This window comes from Phascolarctos cinereus, unplaced genomic scaffold (assembly GCF_003287225.1).
Source record: "Phascolarctos cinereus isolate Bilbo 61053 unplaced genomic scaffold, phaCin_HiC Scaffold_3;HRSCAF=262, whole genome shotgun sequence".
Classification (NCBI taxonomy): Eukaryota; Metazoa; Chordata; class Mammalia; order Diprotodontia; family Phascolarctidae; genus Phascolarctos; species Phascolarctos cinereus.
In genome coordinates this window covers 151,645,633-151,667,150 of record NW_027555736.1, presented here as the reverse complement: position 1 = coordinate 151,667,150, position 21,518 = coordinate 151,645,633, and the positions used below count along the sequence as shown (strand labels likewise).

At 35.0% G+C, this 21,518-nt stretch overlaps 1 protein-coding gene across 1 annotated transcript in view; it reads left to right on the top strand.

Moving 5' to 3' along the window:
- The window catches only part of UACA (uveal autoantigen with coiled-coil domains and ankyrin repeats), a 109,446-nt gene that overhangs the window by 75,986 nt on the left and 11,942 nt on the right, over positions 1 to 21,518 (top strand). Inside the window, 6 exon segments of the mRNA XM_020982095.2 lie at positions 725 to 823; positions 3,941 to 3,968; positions 9,799 to 9,851; positions 13,968 to 14,438; positions 14,440 to 16,722; positions 18,945 to 19,097. Of these exon segments, the coding sequence (XP_020837754.1) occupies positions 725 to 823; positions 3,941 to 3,968; positions 9,799 to 9,851; positions 13,968 to 14,438; positions 14,440 to 16,722; positions 18,945 to 19,097 (3,087 nt within the window).

Sequence of the window (21,518 nt, the reverse complement as noted above, 5' to 3'; positions counted from 1 at the left end):
AGAGATGATGAAGTCCAGTTAAGTAGCCAGAAGGTTTTTTTGGGTTTTTTTGCAAGTTAATCTCAAGTTAATGCAACTTAAGAGTTGTTCTTCTACCTGTAAAGTTGAGGGAGAAAGAGAGACAGACAGACAGACAGACACACAAAGAGAGAACTAAGTACTTACTATATCCAAGGTATTATGTTAAAGTGGGAATGCAAATATAAATAAACAAGACCATCCCTACTCTCAAAGTGCTTACATTCTAAGGGGAAGGATAATACATAAAGAGGATCTAGAAAGTGAGGGCAGTAAGGAAGTAAGGCAGCTGGTATGGAGATAGAGAAGTCCAGAGAGTAGAGTGAAGTGAATAGAGCTAAGGCCCCTTGTGAAATGGTAGCTTCTGTTTGGGAGTTGCCAATCAGGAGAACAGGATTGAGGGCATAGATTTTTATGGGTAGAAAGGTGGTTGTCAAGTAATGAGAGAAAACTAGAGTGTGAATTGTCAGGTCTAGATAATTCATAATAGTCCCTTTTAATGCTAAAATTCTTTCATTTCTTTTTAATCTTTCAACAAATGTGGTTTTGCTATGGTAAAATATTGTGTTATCACAATATCATGAAATTTTCCATTATGGAGGACTTTGGTAGGGTAGGAGGTAGGGAGGCAGTGTCAGTCTGATCTGTGGTTTCATCAGTGTAGGGACTTCCTAGTTTTTAGGTTTTTTTTTTCTTTTCATTTCAGAAAGAAAAACTGAGATCCCTTTTAACAGCCAAGGAAAAACAGCATGAAGAAAGCTTAAGGACTATTGAAGCTCTGAAAAATAGATTTAAATATTATGAGGTATCAACATTGAATCGTGGGTTCAATTAAACTTTAGAAGACAAATCTAATTACTTTTAAACTTACTTTATCTTATTTTTAAAAATTTGCAAATTGTTGTTTTCCTGCAGGTTAGATATCTCTATGTGTAGGTTCGCTAAAAATGACTTATTCCTACAAGTAGATAGCAAAATTTCAAGGATTATATGTTTTCATAAGTTTATTTCATAATTTGGAGTACCATGGTTGGACTTGACCTGCTTGACCTAAAAAGTTAGCTTTTTTTATTCTGTAACCACAGACCTGCTCCAAGTGGCTGTATGTCAGATAGATGCTATTAGTCACTGAGATACAGGAGAACGTACGACTTAGGACATTTCCATAACTGTTACTGGGAAAACAGCTTCAAAAATTTTCAAAAACCGAAGGTGTGGTGTCATATTTGAATACAGAGATAGTATATCCTCACTTCTTTTGGCATATTTTATGTGCATGTACCTCTCATACCTGCTGTTATGACTATAGGCGTGTCAATTAACCATTCTTAACTTCAGGAAGTATTTATATAGTACCTACTGCGTGCCAAACACTGTGTTAAGTGCTTTACAAATATATCTCATTTGATCCTCACACCAACCTTTGGAGGTAAGTACTATTCCCTACATTATAGCAATGTTTGAATAGCTCCTAAGATTTTTAACTCTCTTAAAATTGTAATTATCTACTCCTTTGATATATATCCTGTTAACAGAAAATATTCTTCTAATAAACTTCAACAAATTAAATGAGAAACTTTTTTACCCCTTTATAACGTATCATGATACCGAATTTATCTGGGAACTATGCATCTAGAAGAGTAGCCATTTTTTGATTGTCAGTCATGAACAGTTAAGTTGACATAATATCTAGTTTGCAAATATCTTTAATAAAGTGTTACCAAAAAAGCTATTTGCACTATCTTCAGTGCGCTGATAAATTACCTTGAAAACTTGCTTTTTGAATTACTTTGAAGGCATATTGCAGTGCTTGTTCTGACTCGTGTTAAATTTTAGAAGTAAAAGATCTTGTTCATGCACATAATACAATAATGCTAGTACTTGATAATTTAGTTATAATATTGTTTATGATTTTCACATCAGAATATGGACTTGAAAGTGTTATTAGTATGTGTTTTCACCCACAAAAGTATATATAAATACATGTACACACACATATGCTATTTTTATAGTAACATTTCAAGATGTACATTATATCTATGTATTTGTATCTTGTGGGATCAAGAACAATTCAAATATATGGAAATTTAAAGTTTTGGGAATCTCTCTATGACCTCCTTTTAGTCCCAACTTGACTTACGAAAGCTCTCCTTATTGGCTCCACTCAAGACTGTCTACATCCTCCCAGCTACTTTTGTCTAGCTAGAAAAGTATTTAAAATATTTAATATAATAAAAATAATAATATAGAAATATTAATATAAATTAATACATAAGATTATATTAATATAAGTATTAATAAATAATAAACAACAATGCTAATAAAATATTTAATATAATATAAAATATTAAATAAAATATTAAAATAAAAGTATTTAAAATAGACTAAAATAGACTGACAAAGTGTTGGCTCTCTGAGATTCCATTAGAATATAATAAAACGTGATGTAGTTGTACTGCCCTTAACACTAATTAAATGTATGATCTTGAACAAGTTGCTTAACCTTTTTGGGCTGCAGTTTTAACATCTGTAAAATAAGGGAGTTGAATTGGAAAATTTATGAGTTCACTTTCCATCTTAAAATTCTGTTATCTATATAATTCTAGGTAGTATTTCTTTGCAAAGTGAAGTGTGTTTTTGATTTTTCAAGTTTCAGAAAACCTATCATTTTTTTACATAGAGATAGTAGATTGCGTGAAGTCCAGAGTAGGCTAATAGAAACTTTATTTTTTAAGACACAGGCAGATGGAAGCTTCTTTATAGGGCTTAAAGGATTTTTATATACCCCTTAGAATAATAGCTAGTTGCTATTAATAATAATAATAATGATCATAATAATAGCATTTATGTAGCACCTACAGTGTGCCAGGTACAGTGCTAAGCACTTTACAAATATTATCTCATTTGTTTCTCATAACAACTCTGGGAGGTAGGTGCTATTATTATTATTCCCATTTTGCAGCTGAGAAAACCAAGGAAAACAGGTGTCTTGCCCAGGGTCACATAGCTAGTAAGTGCCTAAGGTTACATTTGAGTAGTCAGCCTTCTTGACTGCTGGCCCAGCTACTTTCTCCATGTATTGCCCTATAACCCCATAGTTGCCCCATAACCGTTGGCATTAGTCTTAGAGGCAGGCTTATCTGCATTTCAGCCTTGCTGTAAGAATTTCATTATTGTCTAGTGACAAGGCAAAGGATGGAAAAGGTTTTAAAATACTAGGCGTTTGCCTTCTTGCTTTGGATGAAATGAAGGACAGTTTTCAAAATTGAGTCACTCATCATGAAAAGTTATAGGAAGTTAGGTGGCCTTCCACCCTTCTATCTCCACAGTGATAACGAAAATAGCAAGTATATTGAAAGATGTTTTGAAGTTATTTCCAGTCTATTTCTTCTAGGTAGGCAAGTATATGAGTTATGCCCAGAAATATGCATTTCTCATAATTTTGTCTGCTTTTATTTAAAAAAGTGCAGTAAATTTCTTTATTCCTAATAAATTATTAAATACATGTAATTTTAGAGGATTTGGAGCAAAATGTTTTATAGTGGAAATAAGTGAAGTATATCAGATGGCCTAATGTCTTGGAAAGAGCATTAAATTTGGTCTGAAGTGACCTGGGTTTTGAATCCTAGTTCTGATACTTGCTCACTGTGTGACCAGGAACAAATCATTTAACCTCTTTGAGGCTCTACTTTCCCTGTAAAGTAGACTGAAGGTGCACTTGAACTACCAATTTCACTGTCCTAAGTAAAACACTCTGAACTCTAAAGATTAAAATGAATGTGAGCTATTATTTTTATTATTTTCTTGATACTGACATTAAGAAGGTTTTATGGTGGTTGTTTAGGTATCATACCAATGTAGAAATGAGTAAAATAAAGTAGCTTCTTATTTAAAATGTTATAATTTGTGTTTCTCATTTCAGAGTGACTATGGGGGAACCTTCAATAATCGTAAGTACCTAAATACTAGTTATACTTCATATTTAGACTATAACAAGAAAAAAGGTTATTTGGTCTTACTCAATGTAATTCTTCTTGATGATGTTGTTAAATTTAATCTAATTACCAATATATTGCACTTCTCTAAGACTAGATGGAAACAACCAGAGTTAAATGTGTTACTTATAGGTTTTAACTTAACATTTTATATTTATATAAAGCACATTTTTGTATAGTCAGTGTCTGTTCTACCATATTGACTTTGGAGATTATGAAGTGAGACTTTTTTTCTTTTAAACTGAAAGGAAGATACACTCCCTCACATATTAGGGGAAATTATTACATACATTCCTGAAGATGATTGTAAGAAATATGAGTAAATATTTTAAAACTTCTTGAAATTTCAAGAAACCACTAATACAACTTGAAGCCATGCATGGTGTAACTTCCAAGTTTTTTCATTGTTCTCCACTTTAAACTGCCTGATATGCAACATATACACATACACAATAAGTATGCATATACCTACATTTTCCCGTTTACTAATGTTCTTCTCAACTGGCTCATTTTGGTATGGACGTTGCCCTGGCTTTCTAATAACTGTCATCAGAGCACAAGCTCTGACACTTTCCACCAAGCTGGAAAGGCTTTGAGTATCGACTTGATGATGAAATTTGGCTTCTGAGGTCCTATTTGGAGAGATTTATCCCCAATTTAGCTATAGGTTAATTGAATATTTTGGCCACAGTAATTTTCAGAGTTAGTATAGCGGCTTTTTGAAGTGGTTATGATCAGTATTGGTGGAGGGAATAGCCATACTAGTGAAATTCTGAAACCTTAATGTATAAAATTGTACGTTTTATACACAAAAAACCTCATTAAAATTAATGGAGAATTAACTAGTTATATTTAGAGACACAAATTATTAATATTCTGATAATATATTAGCGCTTCTGTATATTTTATGACTTACTACACCTGTATTAAACTCATACTGTGTGCAAATTACTTTGCTAATTGCTGGGAATACAAAAAGGAAAAACAGTAGTCCAGTCCCTGCCTCTCAAGGAGGGCATAAGAAATAATAAGTTAAGTCTCTAAACGAAGTTCTAAAAGTAATAGTAAGAGAGAGGTAACATTAAAAAAAAAGACTTGTATGTAATTTAACAGAGAAAATACATATTAAGAAATTGTCAGTATTTATATAGGATAAATCTAAAATATTTATAAGCAGCTTTACAGTCATTTTGTTTTATGATTGTCAAGCTATAACTCGATCATTTAAGAAAATGAACAAACATCTTTTGTTAACAAGTGAACAAACCATCTACTGTATATTTTTGCTGGGGAATCAGGACATGCTTCATTGTAATGGTATGGCTTATATTTATAAAGCACCTAAAGCTTTTCAGAATGTTTCCTCATAAGGGAACAGAGCATTTCCTCATCATTCCTTCAGGTTCCTAAGTTCACAACCTTGTTGCTGTTGTCATCACCTCAGTTATTCTCCCCAAACATATCTAATTAGTTGCCAAAACTTACTGTTTTTACCTCTCGTACCATCTCTTACATTGTTGGAGGCATTTTGTACACTCACACAGCTAACACCACTTCTCACCTTAATTATTGCAATGGCTTCCAGATTAATCTGCAGTCCATCCCATATGCTGTTGCCAAAGTGAATTTCCTAAAGTGCAGGTCTAACCATGTCATTTCCCTACTCAGTAAGCTCCTTTGGCTCCCTGTTCCTTCTAGGATCAAATATGAATGCCTCTTTTTAACTTTTAATACCTTTCACAGCCTGGACCCACCTTATCTTTTCAGCCTTATTGTATATTACTACTCCCTTTCCTATACTCTACAATCCAGCCAAACTGCCCCTGTCTCTGTTTCTCACATGTGACTCAGTCTCCCATCTCTATGCTTTTGTGCTGGCCACCCCCCATGCCTGGAATGTGTTCACCTCTGCCTCATAGGACATGTCTCTTCCTTCAAGATGCAACTCAAGCATCATCTTCTATGTGCAACTTTTTGTGATTTCTTACCCATTTGCTGGTGCCCTCTACCCAAACTACCATGCATTTAAATACTTTGTAATTATTCTCATATTTATATATGTCCTTGTTGAGAGTGGGAATTATTTCATTCTTTGTATTTATAGCCCCATTACCTAGCACAGTGCTTGTTGATTGATTAATTGAAGAGAGACAGTGTGGTATGGTAGAAAGAGGACTAGGCTTGGAGTCATGAGGGCCTGTGGTTGAATTTTGTGTCCGGTACTTATTAGCTGTCAATAGGCAAGTCATGGATTCCCATTTTATCGATGAGAAAACTGAGTAATAATACCTGACCCATAGGGCTGTTGTGAGGATCAAAAGAGACAATGGATGTAAAGTGCTTGACAAACCTTAAGCACTATACAAATATCAGTTATTATTATTACTTCTGTGAAATATGTTTTACAAATGAGAAAACTGAGTCTCAGAAAGTTTGTAAGTGACCTATCTGAATGGGAACTAGAACTTGGAAGAGAAGTTCTATGAGCTGGGCTTTAAAAGGAGAAAAGAATTTAATGGATAGAAAGTCTGTTCCAGGCATAAGGGATAACCTGTGAGACTACATTCAATGAGGTCACAGAATTCCAGAGGTAGAAGTGACTTCAGGGATTTTCCAGGCTAACCCACACCTGAAATAGAAAACAGAATATAGAAAATAGAAATAGAAAACTCCTTATTATATACCGAACAAATTCCTGCCCTTTGAAGAAACAGCAGCAATAATAATGACAACAATAGGTAACAGTTATAGGGCTTTAGGATTTACATAGTACATATGTTGTCTCCTTTGATTTTTGTAATAACCCTGGGATCTAGGTGCTATTATTATTATATTATTATTATATTATTATTATTATTATTATTATTATTATTATTATTATCATCATCATCATCATCATCATCTTCATTTTTGAGATGAGGAAAACAAGGCATAGAAACCCACTTTTGGATAACTAATTATTGGGAAGTTATTTCTTAAATCAAGCTTGAATTTGCCCCCGCCCCCCCCTTTTTGGTGGTAGGGGGAGTAATTTCATTTTTTAAAACATTTCTTTTTTTGTCATTTAAGCTAGGCAGTGGGGTTAAGTGACTTGCCCAGGGTCACACAGCTTATAAGTGTTATGTGTCTGAGGTCGGATTTGAACTCAGGCCCTCCTGAATTTGGGGCTGGTGCTCTATCCACTGCATCACCTAGCTGCCCCATAGGGGGAGTAGTTTCAACCCACTGCTATTAATTCTGCCTTTTGGGACCAAGAGGGAACAGAGGTAGTCTAGTTGTTCTGGGATATGCTTGATGGGTATAATGTGAAAATAAGATTGGCAGGAGGATATTACAGAGGACATTAAATGCCTCACTAAAAAGAGAGAATGATGTTGTGTGGTCTGTCATTCTAGAACAGCCCAAAGTTCCATATTTTTGGTCCTGTTTTCTTTTCTTCCTTCCTTCTCTCCCACCCCCACCCACCACAAACCTACTGTCTACTGCCTCCCTAACCCTTCTCTTTTCTCATTCTTTCCTCTACTTTGCATGAACTTATGTAAGTCCAAATTTTCTTGTTTTTTTAATACCACATAATATTTCACTATATCAACATACCATAATTTATTTTAATACATAGTTTCCAATATTTTGTTATTACAATTAAAGCAGATTTTTTTTTTTAGTATGGATAAAACCTGTTTTCTTTCCTAATGATTTTTGGGAGGATAGAATCCAATCAATGAGCCACTGGATAAAAAGTATGATCAGTTTTAGTGTTCTTACTATATATGGTATTTTGCTGTCCAGAATGTCTTGGATTATTCTTTGGACTCACTAATAATGTATTTAAGTGCCTGTTTCCCCATAGTCCTGCTAATCTTAGATTTTATCTATCTAAAAATATTTTGCATATTCTAGTGATGTAGAGTGGATCTTAAGCTTGTTTTGATTTGCTTTTCTTCATTTATTAAGTGTTTTGATTACTTTCTTTTGGAAAGGTAGAATGGCATAGTAGCCAGAGTGGTGGATTTAGAGTCAGAAAATTTGGGTTCACATTCTAGCTCTGCCTTTTACCACCTGTGTGACCTTGGGCAAGTGTCTGGAGTTGTTTCTTGTAAAATCTGTAAAATGAGGAGTTTAGACTAGTTGATCTCTAAGCTCTAAATCTGCAGTCCTCTAACTTTTCGTGTGGCTTTTGAACTGTTTTTTCTCCTTCATAAATGGCTTGGTTCTGTCCCCTAAACACTGATCCTTTAGGGAGTGTGTATTTTGGTTTTAGAGACAGATAGCATTTCCTTAAAAATCGATTTAAAAAAAACTTGTTGCCAAGTTATTAATTACATATATATACATATTTAAAATTGATGTACTTTTATTTTGCATAGTCTTCTAGCTAAATACACCTTTAATGTCTCTTAATCCTTTTTTATTTCAATTCAACTTAGTTATGATTAGTTATACTCCCTCTTGTCATGAATTTTAATAATAACACATTTTATAGCACTTTAAGGCTTACTAAAACTGTCTTCTTCACAGCAGTGTGCAGTGAAAGTATTATCAGCCCCATTACACAGATTAAAAAACTTCTAGTGTGAGAGGAGTAGCTGAAGTGACTTACTCAGTGTTACATAGCCAGTTAAATATGAGATAAGACCCAATAGCACGTGTTCAAACAATCAACTTTGAAGTACAGGCTGTATAGGAGTAGCTACACCTGAAAAAGATCTGGGCTTTTTAATGAATCAGAAGCTCATTATTAGGCAAATGAAGCAGTGTTAGGCTGAGTTCAAGAGGCTTTTGTGTCCAGGACTAGAGAGGTGATAGTGTGACTGTTTTTCCCTCTGATCAGAATACGTTATGAATATTGTGTTTCAGTTCTAGGCACCTCATTTTAGAAATGACATTTACAAGCCAACATCATCTCCCAAGTTTGAAGAGGATGGCCACCAGGGTGGGAGCAGGCCTGATCTGGCCATATATAAGTTGAAGGATGGTGGTGATGTTTAGCCTGTTGAAGAAAAGACATAAGACTAGAAGTTTAGGGTTGAAAGAAGACCTTAGAGATCATATAATACAAGCCCCTCATTTTATACTTGAAGAAACAAGAATTTGAATGGTCAAGTGACTTTCCCTACATGTAGTATAATAGAACTTGGATTTGAACCCAGGTTCTCAGGCTTGAAATCCAACAATTTTTTCTCTCTATCATGCTTTTAGAGATCTTTAAATATTGGAAGGACTGTCATATGGAAGAGGAATTGAACTTTTTTCTTCTCAGTCCCAGAAGGCAGAGTGAGAAGCAATTGTAGAAAGACAGATTTAGAGTTGATCATGGGATAAGTTTCCTAACAAATAGAATATAAGCTTCTTGAAGGCAGTAACTATTTGATTTTTGTCTTTGTATCACTAGTGCCTAGCACAATGTAAGTGCTTAATAACTTCTCACTGAATTGGGTTGAATGAAGCAGAATATACTGCCCTGGGGGTAGCAGGTTTCTTCTCACTGTATGTCTTCAAGAAAAGGCTGGATGATTTGTTAGCTAGAATATAGACTAGACTCTTGGCACCAATATCTTCTATGTCCCTTTCTAATTCGGGGTTCTTTTATTCTGTGATTTTAATATCTTTACCTTTCAGAATAGATTATTTTATGTAAAAACTATTAGGATTAAGTATATTTTTATATTTCTCTCATTTTTCTATTCTTTGTATGTAATAAATTGAGATTATAGAACCAGTCTAACATTTAAACTTTATGTTTGCATGATTAGATTATAATTTACTTTTTTTGTTGTTAATTTAGGAAAAGAAGATATGCTTCATAAGCAGAATCAAATTTTTGTTACAGAATCACAGGTAACTATTTCTCTTGAACAAAAATAAAAAATACACTCTTATTTACTTATGCTTTTATGCCATTTTATGTTAAACAGAATTTATGTATTTATAAAATTACTTGCTGGAGAAACAAGTTCTAGTGCTTTGTAACAGGTTTGTTGTCCATTGCAAAGGCTGGCTTAAAAAGATTTAGCATTCTGGTGCTCTCTGAAGTAATTTTGTTGAGAGTAACTTAAGTGAGTCAAGATTCTTTTTCTTTGTTGTTAACATGTTTTCATTAATAACTCCCCAGCTCTTTTTTTGCCTTTTTTTTTTTTTGCGAGGCAATTGGGGTTAAGTGACTTGACTTGCCCAGAGTCACATAGCTACTGAGTGTTATGTGTCTGAGGCTGGATTTGAACTCAGGTCCTCCTGACTCTAAGACTGTTACTCTATCCATTGTGCCACCTAGCTGCCCCCCTCAGTCAGCTCTTAATTATTTGTACATATGAAGAGGAGCTGAGGCATGAACAGTTTTTAAACAATCTTTTATTTTTAGAATTAGTGTACTTTTTACTTGCATTTTAAAACAAGGCTGTTCCAGAGACTTAACTTTAATGAAAATCAGATTTCAAGTGAGAAAGTGATCTAGGTTTTTTTTTTTTTAAAGTATATGCCTCTCTGTTTATTCTTCTACTTTCCCCACATTTTGTTATGGGAAGAGACCTTTATTTGCCATTAACCTTGAGTAAGTCATTTAATGTCTCTTGGCCTCAGTTTTTCTCAACCATAAAATAACTGTGTTAGATTACGTAAGCTACAAGTTCTTTGCTGTAAGTTTTATGAATGAATGAATAAGGCTTTTATTAAGTACTTGATAACGTATAAAGCTTTGTACTAAGTGCCACGGATGTAAATAGAAAAGTAAAAGCTCCTGTTCTCAAAGAGCTCACATCGTGATGAGGGAGACAACACACAGGAAAGCTATGTTCTATGATTTCTAAAGGAATGTAAAATGTCAACGAGACATACTTAAGAATCTTAGGCATAAACTCTTCTTTCATCTATCTATCTATCTATCTATCTATCTGTCTGTCTGTCTGTCTGTCTGTCTGTCTATCTATCTATCTATCTATCTATCTATCTATCTATCTAGGCAGTGGGGTTAAGTGACTTGCCCAGGGTCATGCAGCTAGTAAATGTTATGTGTCTGAGGCCAGATTTGAACTCAGGTCCTCCTGAATCCAGGGCTGGTGCTCTATTCACTGCGCCACCTAGCTGCCCCCATAAACTCTTAATAATGAATACTTAGAGTGTAGATGCTGTCAATGAACTTAATAATAATTTTAGCTACTGATAAATTTCCACCAGGACATCATAGCTTAAGATTTGCTTTATAAGCACATTTGGAGAAAATTACTGCTATGTTTGCTTCTATGTTGTTGGCTTCCTTTCTCTTAGTCTATTTGAGGATAGCTCAAATTTAATTGATTAGCATTTATAATCGTATTAAAACAAAGTGCTTAAAATCATTTTCATGTTACTTATTAAATATTTATTGAGAGACCCTGTGGCATAGTGAACTTCTAGAGGGCTAGCCTTGTAGTCAAGAAGACCTGGTATTGAGTTCCGATTCTACCTTATACAGATTAGAGGCAAGTCACTTAACCTCAAAATTCATGAAGCAGTTGAGTAAGACTATAAGTCATGGATGAGTTGCTGTTCTGCTTCTGGAGAAAGAAGTTTTTTGCTGAAATCATAGATCTGTAACACCCATTTTCCCTCCCAATTTTATGCTTGTTCTTGGGGATAGAGGAATATAAAATCGGCAGCTTGTTATAATTGTACTCTGTCCTATTACTGATATTTGTAAGATGTTAATATATTAAAACTCTTAATGAAGTAAAATTATAGCTCTTTTTTTAATTCATCAAAAAATTTTGTTATCCTGAACTTTATAAACACACCATACTTAAAAACTTGAATATTTCCATATACAAAGAAAAATAAAAAGGGGAAATTGCATATGATACTGTGAATCTTCAGTTTCAAGCTGTGTTTTTAAAAGTATGTTATAAATTCAGCACGTTAGTTTGAAACTTGTTCAGCTTGTCTGAATCTCCTTCTGTTCTCTTCTGTGTGTTCTTTTTAAATGCTTCATTGGAGCTTCTCTCTCTTTCTCTCTGTCTCTCTCTGTCTCTCCTTCTCTGTCTCTTTCTCTTTTTATCTCTCTCTTTGGATCACTATCACCATCCACCTCCTAAATTATAATAATAAAAATAAATACAACCCTCCTAACAAATGATCCATCCTTTTGTCATTTCATATGGTACGATAATATTCCACTATTTGTTCAGCCATTCCATAGTCATTGGGCACCCCTTTAGTTTCCATTTTTTTGCTAAAAGATAAAAGTGCAGTTATTGACATATAGATATGTGTTTGTGTGTGTGTATATACATATATATGTCCATTTTCTTCTTCTTTTAACTCATTGTTGTACATACAGTAGTGGTATCACTAGGTGTAAATCTATGATCCCATGCACAAGCTCTAGGAGACAAGACTGACCCAGATCCAGGCATAAACAGAAATCAAAGTAAACGGTTAAAAATTATTTTTCATTTTTAAAAATTTGATAAAACATGAACATTTCCATATACAAAAATTATAAAAAGATTATATATGAAACCATAAGTTTATAAAGTTTATTTTTACAAGTATTAAATTAATTCAACATGTTAGTTTCAAAGTTGTACCTATTTGTGTCTCCCTTTAAACTTCTTTCTGCTCTGTTCTGAGCATTTTTAAAAAAATACTCAGACACTCTTTCCTTTCTTAAGCAAAAAAAAAAAAGCTACCCATTGGCCACATGTCTCATTCTGTACTTCTAGTCTGTCAACGTTGTTTTTCTTTACTATGTTACATATATCCTTCAAATAAATTATTTTTCTTGTATTACTTATTTCACTACTAATTCACATAGATCTCACGTTTCTTTCATCATTTCTTATGGTGTTATAATATTCCATTTCATTTTTATTCAGCCATTCTCTAGTTGATGGGCACTGTTAATTACAACCTTTAATGTTTCTAATAAATATGTTTTTTCTTTTCTTTAAGAAAATCCCCATTTTCTTCCTTTTTACTAGATTTAGGGTTACAGACTTTCTGCTATAATCTGTGTACACACCTTACTTTCTAAAATACTATAATTGTCATGCATAGTTGATATTTTTTAAAAAATAAAATTGAGTTGAGGATAGATTTTGGTCATCCGTCCTATGAAAATTTTGAGTTAACACATTATACTTGGAAATTTATTTAATAAATATAAAGATTCTCTTTCTGTCAGTATCTTGAAGCACTCCAAACCTGATGTTCTGTGTTTTAAAATGGGTAAAATATAAAACAAAAAATGATTTGTGTATTCATATATGGAACTGAATTGTGGTGTGTGGTAGGGAGCAGAAGGGAAAAAAGACCATTTTGTATCCCTGTGAGGTATTAGACTATGGGTTCTTAATCTAAAGTCCACAACTTTGTTTTCAAAATCTTTTGACAACTGTATTTCAATATAATTGTTTTCTTTTCAATCCTATATATTTTACTTTATGCATTTAAAAACGTTACTTTAAGAAGTGGTTGTTGGGCTTCACTAGACTGCCAAAGGGAGCCTATGACAGAAAAAAAGGTTAAGAATCACTATATTAGACTAATGAATAGAATTAGTTGTTACTACTTTGCTGTAGAATTTCTCTTGGGAGCAGCTAGGTAGAGCAGTGGATGGAGTTAGGAAGATTCATCTCTGAGTTCAAATCTGGCCTCAGACAGTAGCTGTGTGACCCTGGGCAAGTCACTTAACCCTGTGTACCTCAGTTTCCTCATCTGTAAAATGATCTGGAGAAGGAAATGGCAACTCACTCCAGTATATTTGCCAAGAGAACTCCAAATGGGGTCACAGAAGAGTCTGAAATGACTGAAACAACTGTACAACAAAAAATTTCTCTTACCACCTCAAATAAATTTTTGTTATGACTAGTAACTTTTTGGATAAATAGTTCCATGAACTTTTATAAACCTAGCAAACAAGTATATTAATACTTTTTCTTTAGGCTTTATATAATCAATATCTTTTTCTCTCTTTCCTTCTAGTATACATCTTCAGGTATTCCAGTGCCAGCCCACATACAAACAAGGTCCATGCTAAGACCATTGGAACTGTCCTTATCCAGTCAAACTGCCATTTCTGAAAATGAGATTTTAAAGAAAGAGTTAGATGCCATGAGAGCCTTTTGTGATTCAGCTAAACAAGAGAAGATTAAGCTCCAAAATGAACTGGCCCATAAAGTGGCAGAATGCAAGGCTTTGGCATTAGAATGTGAAAGAGTCAAGGAGGATTCTGATGAACAGATAAAGCAATTGGAAGATGCTTTAAAAGATGTGCAAAAGAGAATGTACGATTCAGAAGGTAAAGTAAAGCAAATGCAGACTCATTTTCTTGCTCTGAAGGAGCACTTGACGAATGAAGCAGCTTCAGGAAGTAACAGATTAACCGAAGAACTAAGGGAGCAGTTGAAAGAAATGAAAGCAAAATATGAGGGGGCTTCTGCTGAAGTAGGGAAGGCTGAAGAACCAAATCAAACAAAATGAAATGTTAGTAGAGGAATTTAAAAAGGGTGAAGGGAGACTAGTAGAAGAAAATAAGCGATTGCAGAAAGAATTTAGCATGTCTGAAATAGAGCGAGAGAAGAGAGGAAGAAAAGCCTTGGAGATGGAAGGCCAGCTAAAAGAATTAGCAACAAAGTTGGCCCTCTCCATCCCCCCAGAAAAATTTGAAAACATGAAGAGCTTATTATCAAATGAAGTGAATGAGAAAGCAAAAAAGTTTGTAGAGATGGAAAGAGAATATGAAAAATCACAGGCTGAATTTAGACAGTTAAAGAGAGAACTTGAGAATTATAAAGCTAAACTCTCTCAACATGTAAGGCCAGAAGAACATGAACAACTTAAGGACAAATTTGAACAAAAGTCAGGTGAATTTGGAAAGAAGATCACTGAGTTAACTTTTAAGAATCAGACATTACAGAAAGAACTTGAGAAGGTTTGTGCAGATAATAAGCTACTAAGCCAACAGTTGCAGAACTTAACAATTGAGATGAAAACTCATTATATTCCTTTAAAATTGAATGAAGAAATGAAAAAATCACATGCTTTGACAGTTGATGATTTGAACAAAAAAGTAATGGATGTGACACAGAAGTGTAAAGAAAGAGAAATGGAAACTGAGAAGCTGATGGTGGAAAAAACCAATTTAAGTAAGAATGTCAGTCGTCTTGAAGCTACATATATCCCTCTAGAAAAGCATGAAAAAGAGATAATGGCTCTAAAATCCAATATCACTGAACTCAAAAAAGAACTTTTAGAACTTAATAAAAAATGTGGTGATGGAAAAGAAAAGTTGCATGTAATCACATCTGAGAATGCAAAATTGAAAAAGGCTATAACTGAGCAGTATGTGCCTGTTACAACCCATGAAGAAATTAAAGCAGCATTAAGTAGTACATTGGATAAAACTAACAGAGAATTGACAGATGTGAAAAGAAAACTTGAAGGTATAAAACAAGAATTTATCCAAATAAAAGATGAGAATGGAACATTAAAAAAAAAATTAGCAGATTCTAAGAACCAAATGAAAGCTGAGTTTATCAGCATAAAAGAGCATGAAGATAAAATGAATGCTGTTAACAAAAGTCTAAAAGAAACACGGGAAAATAATGCTGAAGTACTTGCAAAATATAATAAGGGTCAAGAAGAGATTTTAGCATTGCTTGTTGAGATTGAAGCCCAGAAGAAGGAACTTGATACAATACAAGAATGCATTAAGCTAAAGTATGCGCCAATTGTTAGTTTTGAAGAGCGAGAGAAAACCTTTAAAGCCACTGTGAAGGAACTCAAAGATCAATTGCAGGCACAGACACAAAGATGCAGTGTAGGGGAAGAGGAGGCTTGGAAATGTCAGCAAGAAAATGAAAAGTTAAAGAATGAAATCCTCATGATCCAGAAAGATTTAAAGAATAAGGATATTCTCATCAAGAATTCCCGTGAATTGGAAAAAACATTAAACCAAAAAACAGAAGAGCTTAACAGACGGCTAAAGGATTTGTCTGAGAAGTACACAGAGGTAAAAAGTGAGAAAGAGAAACTTCTGGAAGAAAATGCCAAACAGACCTCTGAAGTACTTGCAGTAAAAGCAATTTTGCAGAAACAACATGTTCCCTTGGGGCAGGTTGAAGAGCTGAAAAACTCGCTTAATGGCACAATTGAGGCTCTGAAAGAAGAGCTTAAGGACAAGCAGAGGCACCATGAGGAAGCTCAGCGGGAAGTGGCTGAATGGCAACAGATGTTAGAGAATCAAAAGCACTCTTCTATGTCCCTGGTGGAACATGTGCAGATAAAGGAAGCGTTAGAGAAAGAAGTTGGGTGCATGAAAGCTAGACTGAGTGAAAAAGAAGAAGAAAGTCAAGACAAAACAGAAAAGATCTCAAAACTTCAGGATGAGATTCAGAATTTGAAGCAAGCATTTAAGAAATTAGAATCTAGAGAGGTTATTGATTTATCAGAATATAACAGAGTGAAGAATGCCTTAGAAGCACAAATTACCAATATAACAGAAAATATGACCACCTTGAATAAAATGTATGAGGAAGTTTGTGAAGAGGCTGCCCGTGCCAAAAAGGCAGAACTATCTGCAAGGGATGAAAAGGAATTGATACAGTTGAGGAGCTTGAGCATTGAACAAGAAATTAAGGACCAGAAAGAGAGATGTGACAAATCCTTAACAACAATTACTGATTTACAAAGAAGAATGCAGGAGTCTGCCAAACAAATAGAATCAAAAGACAATAAGGTAGGCAATAAGTAAATTTTCATGATTATAAGTTGGAAAATGAAACCCAGTATTATGTCATGATAATAAGTTCAGATTTATTATGATGACTCCTTGTACATAAAATGCTAATTGTCTTGGGCAATTAAAAAAAATGCACTAAATATACTTTTTACAGCAACCAGGTACTAAGCTTCATTTTGTGGAGGATGCAAAGCCATATGAAAGGCTTTGATTTCAGGTTTTTGCAGTCTCATTTAGGAAATTTTGTAGATATATCTACATCCCCCCTACTCCCCTCCAAAACTGTAGCTAAGAAGATAGTATTTAAGTGCCAAATGAAAGACACTTAGTACTCTCATAGTTCAGAAGAAGAGAAGGCTGTTATGTGCTGAGGTGACAGCTAGAATTAGCACAAGGTAACTGGGACTGCTCTCTAGATACTGACATCCAAGGGGATGCAGTTCCTCTGTCACCTTCCAACACCAGTTACCCTAATGGCCCATTCATTCCCTTGTTCAGCACTGGCTGCCAACCACCCTGAGTCCTTTGGATATTGCATCTCTTTTCCAGAATGCTTTCTCTCTTCTGTAAAGCACACTACATCACACCCTTTATTATGCAACTCATATCTCACCTTTCCCTAATCAGTAACCTTTTTTGCCTTATTTCTCACTGTGCCCTCAGAATTTTCTTTTAAAAAGATCACTGGATTTAGACTCAAAGCACCTGAGTTTGAATCCTGGCTCTGCCAGCTATTATCTGTGTGACTTTGGGCCAATCACTCTTTCTCATCTGTAAAAGTAAGATGTTGAACTCAGTGACTGTCTAAGGTCCTTTCTAGTTGAAAATCTATGATCTATAAATTCTCTTTATCTTGAATTTCTTACATTTACTGTTGCTCACTCGGGCTTGGTTTTCTCTTGAAGATACTGGAGTCAGTCAATAAACATAGCACCTACTGGGTACCATGAACTTTGTTAAGTACTGGGGATGCAAAGGAAGGAATAAACAGTCCAAGCCCTCAAAGAGCTCAAAATTTAATGGGAAAAGACAGCATGTAAAAAAAGAAGCTGAAAAGGGGGATAGGGGAAGGTTACCCTGTGCAGGGGCGTGATGGAAGTCCTGTAGCCAGGATAGGAAACGATCTGAGAAAGTAACAGTTTTAGAGTTGATGTCATCTTACAGAAATAAGAGTTTCTAAAGATCATAAAGTCCAGCAAAGTAACTGGGCTGGGAAATAATGAGGTAAATTCCTGAGGTACCCTCGTCAAATTGAGCATCTGGGAGAAGCTCTTCAAAATCCACCCCTCCCCCCCTTTCTCAAGCCAAAGGGAGGGGGGGTTGCAGGGGGAGGGGGTCCTGAGGAACTGTGAGTTTCAGAGTTACTTTCATCTTACAGAATGATGAGTTTCTGGATACCATGAAGTCCAGGAAAATAACTGAGTGGGAAAGGATAGGGTGAATTCCCTGGGTTCCCTCTTAAATGGTGGGAGATACCATATCTCTTGAGACTCTCTAATATTAGCTGTTCTTTCACATTCTATGATGTACAGAGCCAGGAGGAGGATCACAGATATGCAATTGGAAGGGACTTTACAGGTCATTACATCTAGTCTCATTTTACAGATGAGGAAACTGAAGCTCAGAGAGGTTAAGTGACTTGTCTATAGTCATACAACCATTAAATATCAGAGGTGACATTTAAACTCAGGTCTTCCTGGCTTCAAGTATACCACTCTATCCACTGTGCCATGCTAGTGGTAAGGTATTGGTATATTCCTTGTTCTCCACTGCCACTTTCAGACCCTTCTGCCACCATCATTCAGCAGTCACCTCCCTAAAAGTTTATTAAAGTCTGTCCAGATCCTTATTGCTATTATCTGCAGACCTACAAGTTTATCTCCATTCTCCCTAATAAACAGTACTTGAAGCACAGTCTTATTCTCTACCTGGGTCCCTGCTCCCTTCAAATACCCTTGTTTGTTGGTTCCTCAATTGCTTTTCTGACTCCAATCTATCTCAAGCACAGAGAGTAGCAGTCATACCTTTAACCCCTCCCTCCACTCCCCACTCCTGCCCTGTCATATAAATGTGTCCAAAGTGCTAGTATTCTAAATTGTTCTGAGTGTAGTTGAAGGAAAGCTTCACAGATGTGTGAGATCTGCAATATTTTTAAATGAGTATTTAGTTAATGAGTGGATAATAGAAACTGTTTTCTTCCTCTTAACTTTTTCTCTAAGATAACAGAACTGCTTAATGATGTGGAACGACTAAAACAGGCCCTTAATGGTCTCTCACAGCTTACCCACACAAGTGGGAATTCTACAAAGAAAGAGAACCAACAGGTAGAAACACTTCAGCACCAGGTGAAATCTCTGCAACAGCAGTTGGCTGTAAGTACCTGATAAGATATGAAATTTAGTCATGGTGCATATTGATATAGCTAGTCTTCTTTAGGGTTTTACAGCGTATTCAGAAGTCAGAAGGTCTGAGGCCTTGTTCAGATACTCTGGTGACAATAATATTGAAGTTTAATTAGATTTCTAAGTTTCCTTCTTTTGTTTAGAGCTATTTTTTATAGGTATTTGGAGGGGTTTGGGGAAGAGCTCAAGCAAGTCACTGTTTTCACTCTGCCATCTTTTTCTAAGTTTCCTTCTTTAAAATATAGTCCCCTTTTAAGGTATCTTAAAGTTAAGAGAACTCCTAGAATTATCTGCTCTCTATTAAGAAGACAGTTCCTATAGCTTTATATGTACTTGAAAATGGTGTATTTGCCCCACTGTATTCATTACACTACATTTGGTTCTGTGGGGGACACAAAGAGTTATGCTACATGGTCCTCAGGTCATTTGTAATCTAGATAGGAAGACAAGGCAAAATCCTGTGGAAAGTAAAACAATTCCATGAGAAATATTACATGTCATTATATAACTATAAGTGAATAAATACTGTGAGTTTTGAGGAAAGACATTTTACTGTAGATTGGAAGAAAGCAGAAGCAATAGAACTATATATGATTACAGTAATTCGAATGAAAATCACACTAAAAGGTAATTGAATTAGTTGCAATGAATAGTTTGGTTCTAGGGAATAAGAATTGTACCATGTCTCTCCTTTTTATGGGAAATGTGAGGGGTTATTAGTATAGCAAGGCAAACCAATAAACACTAAGTGCTTACAATGTTCCAGGAGCTGTGTTAAGGACTGGGAATACAAACATAAGTAAAAAGACAATCCCTGCCCACGAGTAGCTTGCTTTCTAACAGGGGAAGATAATATACAAAAGGAAGCTGAAAAGTTGAGAGTGGGGAGGTGAGAAGAAAAGTACTACTGGGCATAGTACTGAAGCACAGAAAGTCAGAAGCATAGGCAGGCGGGGATCAGGGGTCCTTCCTAGGTAAGGCCCAGAGTGCTGACCAGGAGAGTGATGACCACATATTACCCCAGATCACACCACTTTGGAAGCACCTAAAACTTCCAGCCTCCCAGAACTAGCTCTGAAAATAGCTGTGTGAAAAGTCTTGAAACTTGAGATAGTGCCCCTCTGCCCCACAGTAGGGCCCAACATTAACATAAAGTTTCAAATCAAGAAATAGGGTGGAAAAATGAGCAAACAAACAAAAAAAGAACTTGACTACAAAAGACTACTATGGTGACAGGGAAGATCAAGACACTAATTCAGAAGAAGACAATGAAGTCAAAACAGCTGTAAGAAAAGCCTGAAAGAAAAAAAAATTAGACATAATCTCAACAAAAATTCCTGGAAGAGCTTAAAAAAAATTTCCAAATCAAGAGTGGTAGGGGAAATATTAGGTGAAGAAATGAAAGCAAAGGAAGAAAATTATGAAAAGACAATTTGTAGCTTGGTTAAAGAGGTACAAAAAATGCTGAAGAAAATATTGCCTTAAAAAAAAGAATGGGCCAAATGGAAAAAGAGGGGGACAAAAATTCACTGATCAAAATAGTTTAAAAAAAAAAACCAGAATTGACCAAATGGGAAAAAGAAGCACAAAACTTCACTGAAGAAAATAATTCCTTGAAAATTAGAATTGGGCAACTGGAAACTAGTAACTCCATGAGACATCAAAAAACAAAACTAAGTCAAAGGAATGAAAAAAATAGAAAATGTTTAATGTCTCATTGGAAAAAGAAATAACTTGGAAAATCGTCAAAGAAAGATATTTTAAGAATTATTCGGTTATCAGGAAGCTATGATCAAAGAAAGAGGTTAGGTATCCTATTTCAAGAAATTATCAAGGAAAACTGCCTCAATATTTTAGAACCAAAAGGTAAAATAGACCTTGAAGAATCCATTGACCACCACCTGAAAGAGATCCCCAAATGAAAACTCCTAAGAATATCACAGCCAAATTCCAGAACTCCCAGGTTAAGGAGAAAATACTTCAAGCAGTCAGAAAGAAATCATTCAGATATCGTGGAGCCACAGTCAGGATTACACAATATTTAGCAGCTACCATTTTAAAGGAGTGGCGGGTATGGAATATGCTATTCTGGAAGGCAAAAGAGCTGGGATTACAACCAAAATAACCTATCCAGCAAAACTGAATATAATCCTTCAAGGGAAAAAAAGTGGATATTTAATCAAATAGAGGATTTTTAAGCATTCCTGATAAAAAGACCAGAGCTGAATAGAAAATTTGACTTTCAAATACAAGCCCTAAGGAAGAGAAATTATAAGGGACTCAAATTTACCTTTCTATATGGGAAGATAATACATGTATCATCTAAGAACTTTATCATTCTTAGGGCAGTTAGAAGGATACTACATAGCAAGAGGATGTGGAAATGAGTCA